Source organism: Cinclus cinclus, chromosome Z (genome assembly GCF_963662255.1).
Source record: "Cinclus cinclus chromosome Z, bCinCin1.1, whole genome shotgun sequence".
Classification (NCBI taxonomy): Eukaryota; Metazoa; Chordata; class Aves; order Passeriformes; family Cinclidae; genus Cinclus; species Cinclus cinclus.
In genome coordinates, this window is record NC_085084.1 from 68,316,306 (window position 1) to 68,330,766 (window position 14,461).

The 14,461-nt window shown below is 48.0% G+C and overlaps 3 protein-coding genes across 5 annotated transcripts in view; all 3 read left to right on the plus strand.

Annotated features, from left to right (window-relative positions):
* Positions 1-5,653, plus strand: part of DHX29 (DExH-box helicase 29) — a 29,763-nt gene extending 24,110 nt beyond the window's left edge. For all 3 annotated transcript variants that reach the window (XM_062512598.1, XM_062512599.1, XM_062512600.1), the window contains 3 exons: positions 1,077-1,208; positions 2,776-2,872; positions 3,621-5,653. In XM_062512598.1, coding sequence (XP_062368582.1) covers positions 1,077-1,208; positions 2,776-2,872; positions 3,621-3,676 — 285 coding nt within the window. In that variant the 3' untranslated portion in view covers positions 3,677-5,653. The remainder of the gene's footprint in view (positions 1-1,076; positions 1,209-2,775; positions 2,873-3,620) is intronic.
* A 956-nt stretch (positions 5,654-6,609) lies between these two features.
* Positions 6,610-7,866, plus strand: CCNO (cyclin O). Its single transcript, XM_062513747.1, has 3 exons — positions 6,610-6,970; positions 7,042-7,227; positions 7,381-7,866. Exons 1-3 carry the CDS (start codon positions 6,737-6,739, stop codon positions 7,864-7,866), a joined length of 906 nt encoding a protein of 301 aa, XP_062369731.1. The 5' UTR covers positions 6,610-6,736.
* A 3,128-nt stretch (positions 7,867-10,994) lies between these two features.
* Positions 10,995-12,698, plus strand: MCIDAS (multiciliate differentiation and DNA synthesis associated cell cycle protein). The gene is made up of 4 exons (XM_062512888.1): positions 10,995-11,037; positions 11,408-11,622; positions 11,772-11,882; positions 12,237-12,698. Exons 2-4 carry the CDS (start codon positions 11,422-11,424, stop codon positions 12,696-12,698), a joined length of 774 nt encoding a protein of 257 aa, XP_062368872.1. The 5' UTR covers positions 10,995-11,037; positions 11,408-11,421.
* The last annotated feature ends 1,763 nt before the right edge of the window (positions 12,699-14,461 follow it).

Sequence of the window (14,461 nt, forward strand, 5' to 3'; positions counted from 1 at the left end):
TATCATGTAACTTAATTGTATCATTGATTTTTTGAATATGGTGGTGTTGATTTTAATAGCACTTTACACAGTAATGTGTAGTAGTAACTTTTCAAAGTCTACTTTGTTAGTGTTCTAAGGTTTTGAAACTTGGTACTGACATGTGCCAGTAATAAAATAAAATAGCCTGTTTTGTAATGGACTGCTAAAACTCCTCAACTAAATTGCATTTTTTCGCTTATTTCCCCTTCAACTGAGAATCTTACCAGCTCTTTGCTAAATTCAGGTGTTTGTATTTGGTTATACTTCTGGTGCAACATAAATTTGACAGCAGTTGCTTAATGGCCAAATTTAGTGTAAAGAAGCAGGAAGTATTAGACTTTTGAATGCATATAAAGTGTTAGTATTTTTTGAGAGTTGAAAATATTGCCTGACCCCCCCCAAGAGCATCATAGTGTGATGGCAAGACAACAGCTAAGGTAAGTTATTCTGTGAACAGTGGGGCAAACAAAGCCTGCACTTTTATATGAAGATATGCTCTTTTTATATCCATTCTTCCCATTACAACTCATTCCATCCCATTCTGTCCTTATTTGAGATGTTCCAAAGCCAGGAGCCTCACATGCTGAGTCCCATAGTTCATGCAGTATATGTCTGTGTGTACCATGCTTATGCATTTGCATATGTTGATGTAGTTAAACTAATAGAACAGTCGCTCCCAAGTACAATATATGACGAAAGAGCTTTGCCTGCCTTTTGCTTCAATAGTGTTGTTACTTTTAGTGTTGCTTCTATGCACACCACTAGGTTAACATTATCTCTCTAGTTAAGCTTTAAGAAGACAACTGTGGCTTTAGCTAACTTCCAGCATATATGCTGGTCACTTACTTAGAGGTCACTTACTTTATGTGGTGTGAGGCAGACAAATAGCTATTGATTGTGTGCAATAACTTGTTTTGGTTGCATCGTGAAAAGGGGAAAAAAGTGTATTTTTTGCTTGTAGAAGTAGCAATCAAATTTACTGTTGTAGACATTATGTTATTTTGTGGTTTATAGATATTTTGTGTTTTTAATTGTTAGTGTTTCTTTATATGCAGGTGAGGTACGCCAAGGTGTATTTGAGAGAAACTACTTTAATATCCCCCTTTCCCATTTTGCTTTTTGGTGGGGATATAGAAGTCCAGCATCGCGAGCATCTCCTGACAGTTGATGGTTGGATCCATTTTCAGGTGAATTGGAGTTATAACTACGTTTTGTGATTCTTTGAGCTTTCATATTACATAGTTGATATATCAGCTTGATTCAGACCACTGTATATGGGAGATGAAGACAAGGGGGAAGAAAGGGGAAGAGAATTAAAGAGAATTATGGGAAATTTTATGTATGCATAATGAATTCCTAATAAGTCATAATAATAGTCTTGTTATATATGGCTTGCAACAAATCAGTTCCTTCTCTCTTCAAGAAGAAAGTGTTCTTTCAGAAAAGATATTGACAATGAATGCAGACTAAACCTTTTTTTATAGAGCTTGTACTGAAAGCAGAGGAGTGTACTGTTTTTATATTACTCTTTCCTACAATTTTATTATCTTGTAACTACATATTTATCTTTTGCACACTACTGTATACTGTTCTATGGTGCAGGCAGAATTGTTTGAAAAAGAAGAACTAAATTGTAAACTAGTTGCTTACTTCGGTTTGGGGTGTTTGGTTTCTCTTGATTAGGTTTTTTTCCTTTCTGCATACACAAGTCTTTTTTGAAAATTAGAAAACTGAGAGTACTTTACTAGCATATTTTTGCAGACAAAATAGCTGTCATTAAAAGATCCTCTGTAAATCCTGGTAAATGGCAAGTAATAGGTTTTGCTATCCAGGCAGCTTTGTAGTTAGAATTTTCTGTGGTGCTTCTGTGCTCTGGGCCTTGTGCTACTCTCAAAGACAACTAAGCAACAAAAACAAAAACTAAGCAACAAAACAAGTTTTTTCAGTCTGCTGATACTAGTAAGCAATCATTTATTTGAATTCAGTGTTTATCATGAACAGAGAACTTTAAAAAGCAGATCCCTTGTGGGTTTGTTAGAGATTTTTTTTTTCCTGATCCCTGGATGGCTGTAGTTGTGCTGTTGCTGGGCTATAATCACATCTTACATAGTGTTTCAGAATTTCTACTTTTCTACTGAGATACTAAGAAAAATATATTGCATTTTGTGCTTCTGCTGTAGCACTACTTGTTGTACTAAAGGCAGCATATACATTAAATAAAGATTGAAGGTATTAAGGCAGGAAAAGATAAAATGAAATATTTTTGGGAGAGGGTTCAGTTTAGACATCCAAATTCCTAGTGAGATTTAGGAAAATCTTGTGATTGCTTTGTCAGAAGGCCTGGAGGACCTCCCAAGAGACAAATGCATAGCTGTTTTATTTCAGGTATAAATGTAATTTGAATTTGTTACCTTGGGAGGGAAAAGGCAATTACTTGGACAGCTTACTGGTAAAGTAATAATTTCTTCTTATGGTGGTTGTGTGGGTACACATTCTAAGCTACCCTTCTGAGATGCTGTTCTTTGGGCTTTGATGCTACAAACAACTGGTGCTTAAAGCTAAAGCATAATGTAAGCCCAGTCATTTCATGAGTACACTATCCATCATGATTATCATTACCATTAAAATTTACGTATGTGCATCATGTTTGCAGGAATCTTTTTATAAACTTCTGTTTATATGTAGTGTAGTATTTTGTTCTATATTTTTGGTATTAAATGTCTGATAATGCAAATGTTTGTCTTTTCTTTATAGGCTCCTGTTAAGATAGCAGTAATTTTCAAACAGCTGAGAGTTCTCATTGAGTCTGTTTTGAAGAAGAAGCTTGAAAATCCCAAAATGTCACTTGAAGGTAACTTACTGCTGGCATTACTGTTTGTTAAGTGGACCTTGTAGCAAATCTGATGAATCATTAGTACATTGCATCCTCATACAGTAACATGTGTGACACGAAAGTTCCGTTAAGAGGCATCCAGAAAGTCATTGCTAACCCTGCATGTATTGTGTGGCTCACCCCAGCTGTATAAAGATCTGTACAGCTGCCATTTTAAAGATATCCCTGATAAGAATATTCAGGGTAGTGGTAGTAATGGTGAGATGTGCATCTCAAAACAGAGTTGAGATTGTGTGGAGAATCCTAGGCATGGATGACTTATAAATGTTATACAAGTTCTCAAAATCTAGGTTAACCAACAGCGTGTTGGTTCCCAAAAGTAGGGAATAATGGAGCACAATTTAAAATTTGGACACTGGATGTTCAGGAGCGTATTGTAGGTGGGGAAGAAAAGGAGCTCCTGTTAGCTGATCGATCTATATATCTATCTATATAGTTAACCCACTGCTTTCCCAATCTCTTTTGGAATACTGAAATGGTCATTGGCAGGTCACTGAATGATTTTATGATGATGTACTATGTACATACTACTTGTCCTTTTGCTTGCCAAATGATAATCATTTGTTTTGCTTTAGATTCTGGTGTAGCCTAAAACATTAAAATTTTTATTTGCTGAGAACTAGACTTAGATTTTTGGCATTTTGGGAATCAATTTTTGAGCTTGCTCTTTTTTACATGCTGTGTTTTTTTTTTTTTTCTTTTCTAGATGACAAGGTCTTATGCATCATCAAAGAGCTGATAAAAACAGAAAATGGTAACTGAAATCAGAAATCATTAACAAATCAAAGCTTCAGTAATTGCAGAAGAAATATGCACTCCAACATTAATAGGAAGTATTTGAATTCTTAGTGTGGTTGATACCAGCCATGATGGGGATAGACTGCATGATTTTGCATAGAATCAGCCTTTTTCTTTATCAGTTGAAAGATGAACACTGAATATGGCTTAGCCTTTACAGTATATTTGGTGCCATTTGTCTTGACTGTATGAATGATAACTGCAAGCAGTTACTTTACAAAATAGAAATGACTGTGAACAATTCCTCTTTTTTAGCTTAATGTACTAATCAGACCATCAGTGTGTACTGATGATTGAAGATTTGGTCCTGAATCTGTTGAGTAGAATACCATGTGTGCAAACTGTGCACAAATGTTTCTTCTATGGGTTTCCTAAATGATGATTTTTTTTTGAACTATTAAATTACAGTATTAAACCATTACATCTTAGAGAAGTCTTGATTTTTCTATATGATATACATTGAGAAGATGCTCTGTAAGCATCTCTAAGATGATAGTATGGACTGCTGTGGGCATGTGCTCAGCGAGATATGTACTGACCAGCAGCTCCTCCCAAACAGAGGATGTGCCTCTTCTCACAGTTGTTTTTCCTTGTTTACCCTGATCCTTGCAACTCCTGCAACTGTACTGTATTTTGCTGTCCCTTTTTTGTATGTTAAGTTTTGCATAGTTCTGCAAGCCCCCTTCAGGAGATGATCATGTGTTTTTTTTCCCCCTTACTGATCAAAATTCATATTGACTCTCTTCAAGGAAATACCAGAGAAGCTCCTAGTGGAAACTTCCAGTGCCAGCTCTCTCCTACCCTACTTGCTCACAATGACTGGATGTCTGTGTGAGCCTTTGTTTCTTTAATACTGAATAATCCTTAACTGAGTAGCTTAATGAATCAGATGGTCTTGCACTATTTCTAGTTATGAAGGGCAATTTTAGAGTGCCAGCTAAGCTTTCAAGAATAAGGAATATACTGGAGGGGAGGGTTTGCTGTTAGACTGTTCCAGTCAAATAGGAACTGTCTTTACATACAGAAGCACAGTATAAGAAGACAACTTCTGTTTAATCTGCAAAATAAAGGTTTTATACAGCAGAGATTAATCACAAACAGAAAGAGCACTGAGGAAACTGCATAAAAATGCAAGACACAGGGAACCTATCCAGTTAGACTATGACTGTGGAACTGGTATTGCTGTCCAGCTTGTGCATGTTAGGTTACACTTAGCTCGGAAGAGCAAGGCTGCTTGCTAACAGCACTGAAGAACAGGGATCATATATCTGTTACTCTTCTGTGCATTATGATAACCTCGTGGTAGTTCTGATTTCATAGGAAACAGGAAGTGATTTCCAGGGTTTTTTTGCACCACCATTTGGGCAAGGAAGCATTTGAACATGTTTTGATTTTATATGTTAAGACCTCAACTTTGCCTTCGGTATTCCCACACTGAAATCAAAACCTGCAAATTATATACATTGAAGATGCAAACTAAATCTGTACCCTAAACTAATTTCTTAGGTTTTGGTTGAGATATTTTATTTGTATCCTTTGGAAACACAAATTGGAAAAATGTCTCAGTAATTCAGTAACTAGCAAGATCCTCTTTCTTTTGGGTTTGAATTTCACAAATGAGTTGTTGGTCTTAAATGGTGAATCCTAGGTCAAGTGTGAATTGTGTTTGAGGAGTTCTCCCTTATTCAGCTGTGATGAATAAGAGGGTTTTTTCCATTTATAGGTGGTAGTGTTGAAATTCAGAGTTATTCTTTGTGTTTCTCTAGCATGCTCTGCTTTGTAATCTTTTAAATAAATAACTGAAATAAATTAAGGGGATATGTTGTAATTACTGGGAAATTGCATGATCTTCTGTGTGAGCAACAGTTTTCTGCAAAGCCGATCAAGGAGGTCACACTGTGGTGTACGGATAAGCACAGTTACCTTAAAATAAAAAGTAAACAAAAAACATGCTATGCTGGCTTTTTGCTTCTCTAGTATACATGAGAAACTTTTGTGCCTGTACTCTTCTGGGTGGCTGAACTTTCTCCTTTGCTTTATTTATTTAAAAAAGACTTCTGCTAACACCTTTGTGTTACTTTTCTCAAAGCAGTTGTCAGACACAAGACCGTTCAGAATCTCTGGATCTTTGTCACCATAATCTCAGCTGTGGTCTGCAGTGTGTTCTTTCTTTCTTTTGAAGGCAGTGTGTTCTGTCCTCACCTTGGAGAGCAGTTCCTTCTGCCATTCACGTTGTAGAATTCCCACCTCTTCTGTTTAGCTTCTGTATCCTGGGCTTCTTGAAGCTCTTGTTTCCCACTGGCATCTTTCCCAGTGCTTAATCAGAGGAGACTTGGTTTCTCCAGGTATTTCTACATCCTATAGGACACTGTGAATGGGTGGTTGGAATGCAGGACTGTTTTGATTTTCCTGCATTCAGCTGTTTAAAACGGCACTCCATTACATAAATAGTCCAGGGCTAGAAGTGGATAACTGAGATCTAGGTTGCCCTGTGCCTGCAGACCATGGATGGAAGGGTAACTGAGACCCAGTTTGCCCCATGAGCTCCTGGTCTGTTTTTGCTGTTTCTGGTGACCTGCACTGGAAGTGTTACTTTGTGGAACTTGTTAATTGTGGGGAGCACTCGGTAGCTCGTAAAGCTCACGAGGTTCTGAGTTGAACTGCTAGGAGCTGGAGAATACGTCTGCGCTGCTAGTGGCAAAATCGATGCAGCAGCTTCAGCTGGCTGCGTTCGTGGGTTTACGCCGCTGCTGCCCGGTTTGCTGCGGCGAGGAGGCCGTGGTCGGGAGGTCACAGTTCCCACGGCGTCTCCATCGCAGCCTTCTGGTCCGAGGGCAAGAAGCAGAGGTTTCGGTGTCTCGGATTTTGTTTTGGAGACGGTGGTCCCCTTAGTGCCCAGACGACCTCCCCGGGACAGGCGGGGCGGGGTGCCTGGGGGGCGGGTGGCGACAGCTTTGGCGGTCAGCACGCGGCTCAAATAGCCAGCGTCGCGACCGGAGCGGAGCCGGCACGGGCGCCCACCCCATGGTGACGGCGGCGAGCGGGCGGTGCGGCGGCACTCCGGAGCGTCGGGGGCCCGACAGCTCCCCCGGGGGCTGTCCGCGGCGCCCCGCACGGCGACGGCGCCTGGGGACGGCGGCGGGGGAGAGCGCGCAGGAGCTGCAGGCTTTCCGGGACTACGGGGAGAGCTGGTACCGCTCCCGCAAGGGGCTGGAGGGCCGCTACCAGCCGCGAGAGTCGCTCGCCCGGCAGCCGCAGGTGGGGGCAGCGGGGACCAGGCAGGGGAGCCCGGGGTCGGCTCCGCCTGATCCCCGCTGCCTGTGCCGTAGGTGACGGCAGAGGCGCGCTGCAAGTTGGTCAGCTGGCTCATCCCCGTGCACCGGCATTTCGGGCTCTCCTTGGAGGCGCTCTGCCTGGCCGTCAATATCCTCGACCGCTTTCTCGCCACTACCCCTGTGGCCGCCGACTGCTTCCAGCTCCTGGGGGTAACAGCACTGCTCATCGCCTGCAAGCAGGTAGGGCGGCCCCGGGGCCCGGCTGCCCCACCACCAGCGCCTCTGCAGCCCGCCGGGGCCAGCCTGAGAGGGCCACAGACAGACCGGGCTCCGCGCCAGCTCCCCTGCGCTGCTTCCCGGCGGCAGCGTCCTCACTCCTGTCCCCACTCGCAGGTGGAGGTGCATCCTCCTAGCGTGAAAGAGCTCCTCGCCCTCTGTTGCGACGCCTTTACCCGCCAGCAGCTCCGCAACCTGGAGTGCATCGTCCTGCATCGCTTGGACTTCGACCTGGCAGCGCCCACCGCCAGCTTCTTCCTGGAGCACTTCAGCCAGGTGCGGCTGGACGCTCGGGGGACTGACGCTCGGGAGGCGGCGGACGCCCGGAGCCTGGCGGCGGGCATCGCGGAGCTCAGCCTGGCTGACTATGCCTTCACCAAATACGCGCCCTCTCTGCTGGCCGCCAGCAGCCTAGGGCTGGCGGACCGGCTCCTGCGCCACCGCAGCCCCCTAGACCTGCGAGTCAGCGGCTACCCGGAGGAGCTTCTTCGGGATTGTATGGACCAGCTTCAGCTCCTGGTGTCTCTGAACGGGCGGTCCCTGTCTCTCCTCCTGCCCTCAGAGGTGGGCCAAAAGTGCCCCTGGCTTGGGGATGACCGCTGACAGCGGGCGGTGGTGGCTACGGCTCTGGCTCGGCTTTTGTGATCCACAGAGTCAGTGCAGTCTGATCCACTAAGCCTTAGAGTAACTGGAGCTTAAAAATTAGATGGCGTTTAGCAAACGATTTTGTGTCATGTCATCTGCACTGTCCCTTTGCTGTATTTTTTTCAAGTCCAGCATGTAAATAATTTACTGAATCTCACGTACTGTGTTGTTTAATTGGAGGGTGGTCCATAAAGATAATGGTGTAAAGACCAACTGAATGTCGAGTAAACTCTTTTCTACTTGTTACCTCTATTCGTTTATTTGCTGGTGGCACGTGGACAGAGATGGGAGAGGAAACATACTGGCACATAACAAATTCACCCTTTATTCACAAAATAAAGATGCCAAATAATATCATTCCCTGTGATGCCTGTATAACTTGGGTCAAAGTTACAAAATGCTTGTACATCTTGAGTTATAAGATACCAATATAACCCGAATCATAACTTTCTATACAATGTAATAACTAGTATATTGCTTAACGCTTAAATAAAGGGCAACTCGCCAGGTGAATATTTTCAAAACTAGACAAGTATAGTTTCCAAAATAGACAAGTATAGCTATACTGGGAAGCCGCAGGATGTACTAATCAGTAATTGGCAAATTACAGTAGTAAAGCATGAGTAAATGAGTAAACCAAATTAGCTACATAGTACAAATCAGTAAGCAAATTAGCCACAAAATGAAGAATTTAGATCGGTTACATCCAGAAAGACCAAGGAACAACATAACTATCCATGCTCCGAAGACAAAGCTGAACGGTTCAGATGCAGGAAGGTGCCTTCATTGAAGAAGACCCTCAAGACCACCTGAATTGGGGAGGCACAAGCACAGTACATAATAACAATTGTAACCGTGAAACAGCATTATGTAAATCCGGTGCATATATCATGATGTTATAATGACACATAAATATTAAGCAACACTTACTGTATAAATAAACTGCAGCACTTGACAATGGTGGGTGAGTTAGGTGGAGAAATCCCCGTCACCTCCAGCGCTGCAATAAACAAATTTATTTGGCTCTATAAACCCCAGTCCATGGGGTTTTACTTCTAGCCACCGGGCATTACCCTTTTCAAACTGGCACCCGCTGGCTTGGTCATGGCTAGGGGAAAAAAAAAAAAAATAGATACACTGACATAAGTGTAGGAAAACAGAGTGGAATAATAGTAACAGCTGTGTTTGTTTGTTAGTTTAGTTTTCCAGCAGGTCTATAATCCAGATACACACTTCTGAACAGGTTGGCACATTGAAGAGCAGGAAACAGTCACAGTGTCGTAAAATATTTAATCTTCTTCATTAGTATCTTTGCACAAAAGTGATCTTAAAAGACCTCACAGACACCTAGAGGTGCCCTAGGCAGCGCTCGCCTTTGAGTGCAGGGGGGGACCCGGATGCCTGGCGGCGATCCAAATCCTGACTGCCCTCAGGTGTTGAGGCAGAACGCGCAAAACTTGTCCACGCTGCTGTTACGGAAAATGCCTACAAGACCGCCACGGGGGAATAAGACCCCTCCTCCGCCAACCCTGTCGGTGATTTCAGCTGGATGGGATCCTCTGTCGCTGAGAGGGTACCCTCTCCCGGTGCGCAGATCGGTACATTCAAGATGCCATGAGCGGCTCTTTTTCTCCCGCACAAGACCTACCCCACCCCGCCCCAGTCCCCCGTGGCTTTCAGCGCAGACGGCCCCTACCCCTGTAAAGACATTTAACAAACATCATTATAAAAACCAGCCCAGCCCCCAAGCTGGAGCCCGCGCTGCCCGACGGAGACCCGCGGGGCTGAGCTCGGCGCCGAGGAGCTGGGGGGACGGGCGGCCGTGGTGGCGGGACCGCCGGCGCCTCTGCTCGAGTTTCCCTCCGGGGCAGCCCCTCGGCCCGCCCCGGCTCCGCGGGCGCGGGGAAGGGCTCCGCGGGCGCGGGAGCCGGCGGCGCGGCCCGGGGCGGCGGCGGGAGGTTTCGGCGCCCCGGAGGAAGGAAGGCGGGCGGGCGGGCAGCCCCCGCCATGGCCGCGGCCCCCCGCACCCCTGATCTCGGGGCGGCGCCGAGCGGGACGCGGGGCGGAGGGCGCCCGCCGGCACCGGAGCTGGAGCTCGGGCCGAGGCCGGGGCCTCGGCGTCAGCATGGAGCAGGGCGGCCGCCGCCGAGCCTTCGGCAGCATCTGCCCCAACACGGTCCAGGGCCCGCCCGCCCGCCTAACCAAGAAGCCGGCCCGGCCCGGGGGGGTCACGGCGTGGACGCCCCCGGCCGCCCTGAGCCCCCGAGCTCCCCCACCCCGTCCGCGCCGCAGCGGCGCCTCGCCGGCCCCCGCAGCGCCCGCCCTCGGTGAGTCAGCCTGCGGCGGACAGCCTTAACCCCCCAGGCTTGTACCCTTCCCCCGTTCCTCCTTCTGCGCCCCTCTGGTGTCCCCCACCGTGCTCCCCAGCCCTGCATCTCCCGGCCGTGACACTCCCCACCGTGTTCACTGGGCCATGACTCCTTTCCATGACCCCCTCGGGGCCTTCTGACCCTGTTTCCTAGCTCTGCATTCCCTGACCGTCCACATAGAAGATGCCCACCAGCCGGTGCTCCTCATTTTGCCATGCCCCCCTGGCTATGTCCACCCCTGCCCGTGCTACTCACCTCTATCTCTGACTGTCCCCAGTGCTCAGCACCATCAACTGGCAGGATTTGGCATCTTCTGCCCCCATCCTTCCCACCACCCCAGCTGGCCCTGTGACCCTGCAGCAGGTAAACCTACTGTTCAGAACAGCCTAGATTGCACTTGGCACCTGGAGGGGTAGCTCTCTCTGATGGTGGAAGAGGATGGGTGCTGATAACTCCTCTAGCCTCAGTTTTCCCACCTGTGAAATGGGCACAGCAGAGGACAGCATCTTGTCCCATGTGTCAGATGCGTTAGTAGCAAATAGCGAGGGGATACTGCCTGGGGGTGTTATAACTGTGATAAGGTGCTGAGCACAGGCAGCAGACACTGTTGAAACACTACGGGCAGTGGTGTGGGCAGGTCTGAGCCCTGGGCCCTGCTCACTGGATCATTTGCTTCACCCCTGCCAGGGTCCCTGCTTCCAGGATGGGCTGGAGTTTGATTTCCAGGAATTCAGAGATACTGTCGGTGATTTCATATCTGGCAAGTAGATATTTTTCCTTACCTGAGCCAAATGTACCTGCATGTTCACATCTGCAGTCATGCAGCATTCAGTCTCCTCTTTTTTGCTTTACTTTTGATGTTTTGAATTCCCACCCTCTGTGTATTTGTCCCACAGTGGGACAGTCTGTGAGGTAGTGCATTCCCACTCAAACCCCTGGAGACCTGAGCTATCACTGAACTTTCTCCTATGGGAGACAAGTTAAATCCAAACAGATTTAGGGTACACAACTGTTACAGTAAAAGCATTTCAGGACATCCCAGAGGGATGTTTAGAATGAGAATGGTGTGCTGGGTTTGGGGTGAACAGACATGAATACCTCCCCTTAAAGCTTGTGGCTATTCCTTCCAGATGTATCCACCTTAATGTCACCACCTCTGGACTGTACTGGCTATAATTTCTCACTTGGTGAGGAGGTGGCCTTTGGGTCCTGTGCCCCACAACTGCAGAGTAGCGTGCTGGTGCAGGTGCCCCCACAGCACCTGTCTTCCTCTGAGCCACGCTGGAGAGACCTGGCAGACCAGCACCAGAAAGCATTGGGAGATGCTCTGGAAGCAAACAGCCAGGTAGGGACCCCAAAGCCCTCCCCAGCCTGTGCTGGGTTTGTTCTGTCACATCGGGCTGGGGCAACGGCAAGGTGATGGTGTGCAGCATCCCCTGATCCCTGCACAGAGGGGCAGCCTCAGCCACCCCTTTCCCCATTTGTCCGTCGCAGCTGCAGGAGACCCTCACACAGAGGCAGGAAGAGCTGGTGACATTGCGGGAGAGCAACGTGCAGCTGAAGGAGCTGGCAAGTCAGGCCAGGAAGCTGGCCGCCGCCCTTGACGTGAGTGCTGCTCACCGTCTGGCCCCACGGCCCAGCTGGTCCCTGGGGGACAGTGTGATGTCGGGTGCAGGGGGGAATAGGGTGACGGGTGAGGCAGCATGGGGTGTGAAATGGGTGGAGGGAGGAGATGTGGAAAGGGGTTGCGCAGTGTGGGGTTGTGGGAGTTGTGTGGTGCAGGACAGGGTGTTGTGGGGTGGACGGGGTGGGGCAGAGCAACGAGGGCTGGGGTGGAGCAGGGCGGTGGGGGATCAGCGTGGTGAGGCTCGGGGCAGGGCAGTGAGGTGTGGGGTGGAGCAGTAGGGCACAGTGTGGTGTGGAACAGGTAGCGGAAGTCGAGCTCCCTCTCACCGGCAGACGCTGATGCTCCCGCAAAGCGCCGACGGAACAGCCCTTCCTCCTTCTCCTCCTCCTCCTCTTCATCCTTTACCTCCTCCTCCCACCGCTGCTGCCGCCGCCGCTGCCCCGGCCGGGACCGGCCTGGAGGATGCGGAGGGCGTGGATGCCATGCTGCGGGCCGTGTCGGAGAAGTGCCGCGCCGCTCTGCGAAGCCTGGGGGGCAGCGCGGGGGACAGGTCAGGGGGCAGCCCCACAGCCAAGCGCCCGCGGCCGGGCCCGCGCCTGCACGGCGCCTTCCGCGGGCTGCGCACCGGCCGCGCCGCGCCGCGCCCGCTCGGCGGGGAGCTGGAGGGGGGCGGCAGCCTGCGGGCAGCGCTGGGGGAGGCGGGCGCCATCCGCACGCTGGCCTTCCCGCAGGGAAACGCCTTCACTCTCCGCACCGCCGCCGGCGGGCACCGCTTCCGATGGGTGCCGCGCTGAGAGCCCCCGCGGCTCCGGGCACCCTTGTCCCGGGCAGGGCGGAGCGCGGCCTCTGCGGCTTGAGGCTGGCAGCGCACGCCACCGACGGCACGCTCCCCGTTTTCTCCTGGGAAGGGGGTATTCCATTCACGCTTTCCACCTCCCCCCGCCCCCCCCGCTGCCGGAGGAGCGACGGGACGAGCGCGGCAGAGGCGGCCGTGCCTCAGCGGGGGTGCTGCGCTGCGGGCACGGCCAGCGCGGGCTTCGAACGCGGTGCCACCGTGCCTTCTGGGCCGGCAGCTTTCCATCGGTAGCTCCCTAGTGAGTGTGATGAAAACAGAAATTAAACTAATATCTGGCCGGTTTTATCCAGAGATTTTTGGTCAGCTGCGCAGACTACCGTAGCTGACAGGGCAGTGGCTGGAGTTGGCCGGTATGAAAGCAGAGCGATGGTCCCAGGTGATTAAACACGATGCAGCTGCTCCATCATGGAATTTTACACCCACAATGTTTACCAAGTGCACTTGTATCGTTCACGCGTGCAACTCTACGTGCATATTTGTACTTGTTATGATGATTAAATAGTGCTTACAATTGTCATTTTATTTGTACAGATATAATGCAAGCTTCATTTTGCAACAGGTACTTTCATTAGAGCAGAGATAGCAGAAAGCATCTCTGATGGAATATAGAAAGTTTTAGAATAAAACATGCTGCTTTTAATATCCAGTGGTACTAACTTATGTAAAGAGAAATGTGAAGAGTAATGTTTAACTGCATGGATACATTAAATTTCCCTCACTAGTTTGAAAGCTGAGCCACTAATAACATCCCTGAAATGACCTGATGTTTTTGTGTTTCTGTGGCACACAAGTGACACGCTGCTCCACCCAGGGTAGGGATTTTCTCCCTGTTAAGTTATTGTAATCTCATCTTTTCCAGTATCCTTGCATGGGTCCATGTACATTAACAACAGTCCTACTGTGACAGGCTTGTATGATAGTTGAGTTGACAACATATCATCACCTCAGTGGATTTCCTGGGGGAATTGAAATCCTGCACATACTGTTGTGCTTTTGGTAAGCAGAGATGTATTTGGAAGGAGAATGGTTGCTGTTGCCAGCACAACATATAGCTGTATGGCTGCTAGGAGAGTGCAAAAGTGGTCAATGAGGATCTGAAGTCGTTCATATCTGCAGCACTGACATTTTTCTAGCAGGAATGGTGCTGAGGCCCTTTCTGGGATGCCATGGACTCCACCCTGGGATGATTCAGAGATATTTACACTTCTGCAGGAGACCTTTGACACTTTCGCCAAAATCCTGTATGAAAGCTATGGTTTGACAGCAGACAGAAGACACAAAACCTTCCTGTCTGCACTGACTTCAGCAGGGAATAAATTAATATCAAAAGATAACTTCTATATATATACAGTTCCTCTCTGTTTTATGAAATTAAACACAAAATGTACAGTATGTACAATTATGTAATGCTCATAAGAATATTAATTCCTCAGAAATGAAGAGACACACTAAAGGTGGACACTTCTTGTAGGGTGCAACAATGAAATAACCACCCTGTTGGACTGTGATTACTGTTGATCTTGGTGCTACTTCAAGTCTTTTCAGATTTACAAGTACACTTTTACCCACTTTTTCAGTGAACCTGCTATGGCATTTCCACAGATTACAGTTACTCATAGTTTTCTATGGTAAAATAATCCTTGATTGATTTTGAGATGTAATCTAAAAGTAGTAGAAAATATTCATAAATGTATTTTAAAA

Bases quoted from the DNA above. Each gene is read 5' to 3' on its own strand.
- CCNO (XM_062513747.1), top strand. From the start codon at position 6,737: ATGGTGACGGCGGCGAGCGGGCGGTGCGGCGGCACTCCGGAGCGTCGG. The intron at 6,971-7,041 runs GTGGGGGCAGCG...CCTGTGCCGTAG, and splicing joins CGCTCGCCCGGCAGCCGCAG to GTGACGGCAGAGGCGCGCTG. The intron at 7,228-7,380 runs GTAGGGCGGCCC...CCCCACTCGCAG, and splicing joins TGCTCATCGCCTGCAAGCAG to GTGGAGGTGCATCCTCCTAG.
- MCIDAS (XM_062512888.1), top strand. From the start codon at position 11,422: ATGTCACCACCTCTGGACTGTACTGGCTATAATTTCTCACTTGGTGAG. The intron at 11,623-11,771 runs GTAGGGACCCCA...TGTCCGTCGCAG, and splicing joins CTCTGGAAGCAAACAGCCAG to CTGCAGGAGACCCTCACACA. The intron at 11,883-12,236 runs GTGAGTGCTGCT...TCTCACCGGCAG, and splicing joins AGCTGGCCGCCGCCCTTGAC to ACGCTGATGCTCCCGCAAAG.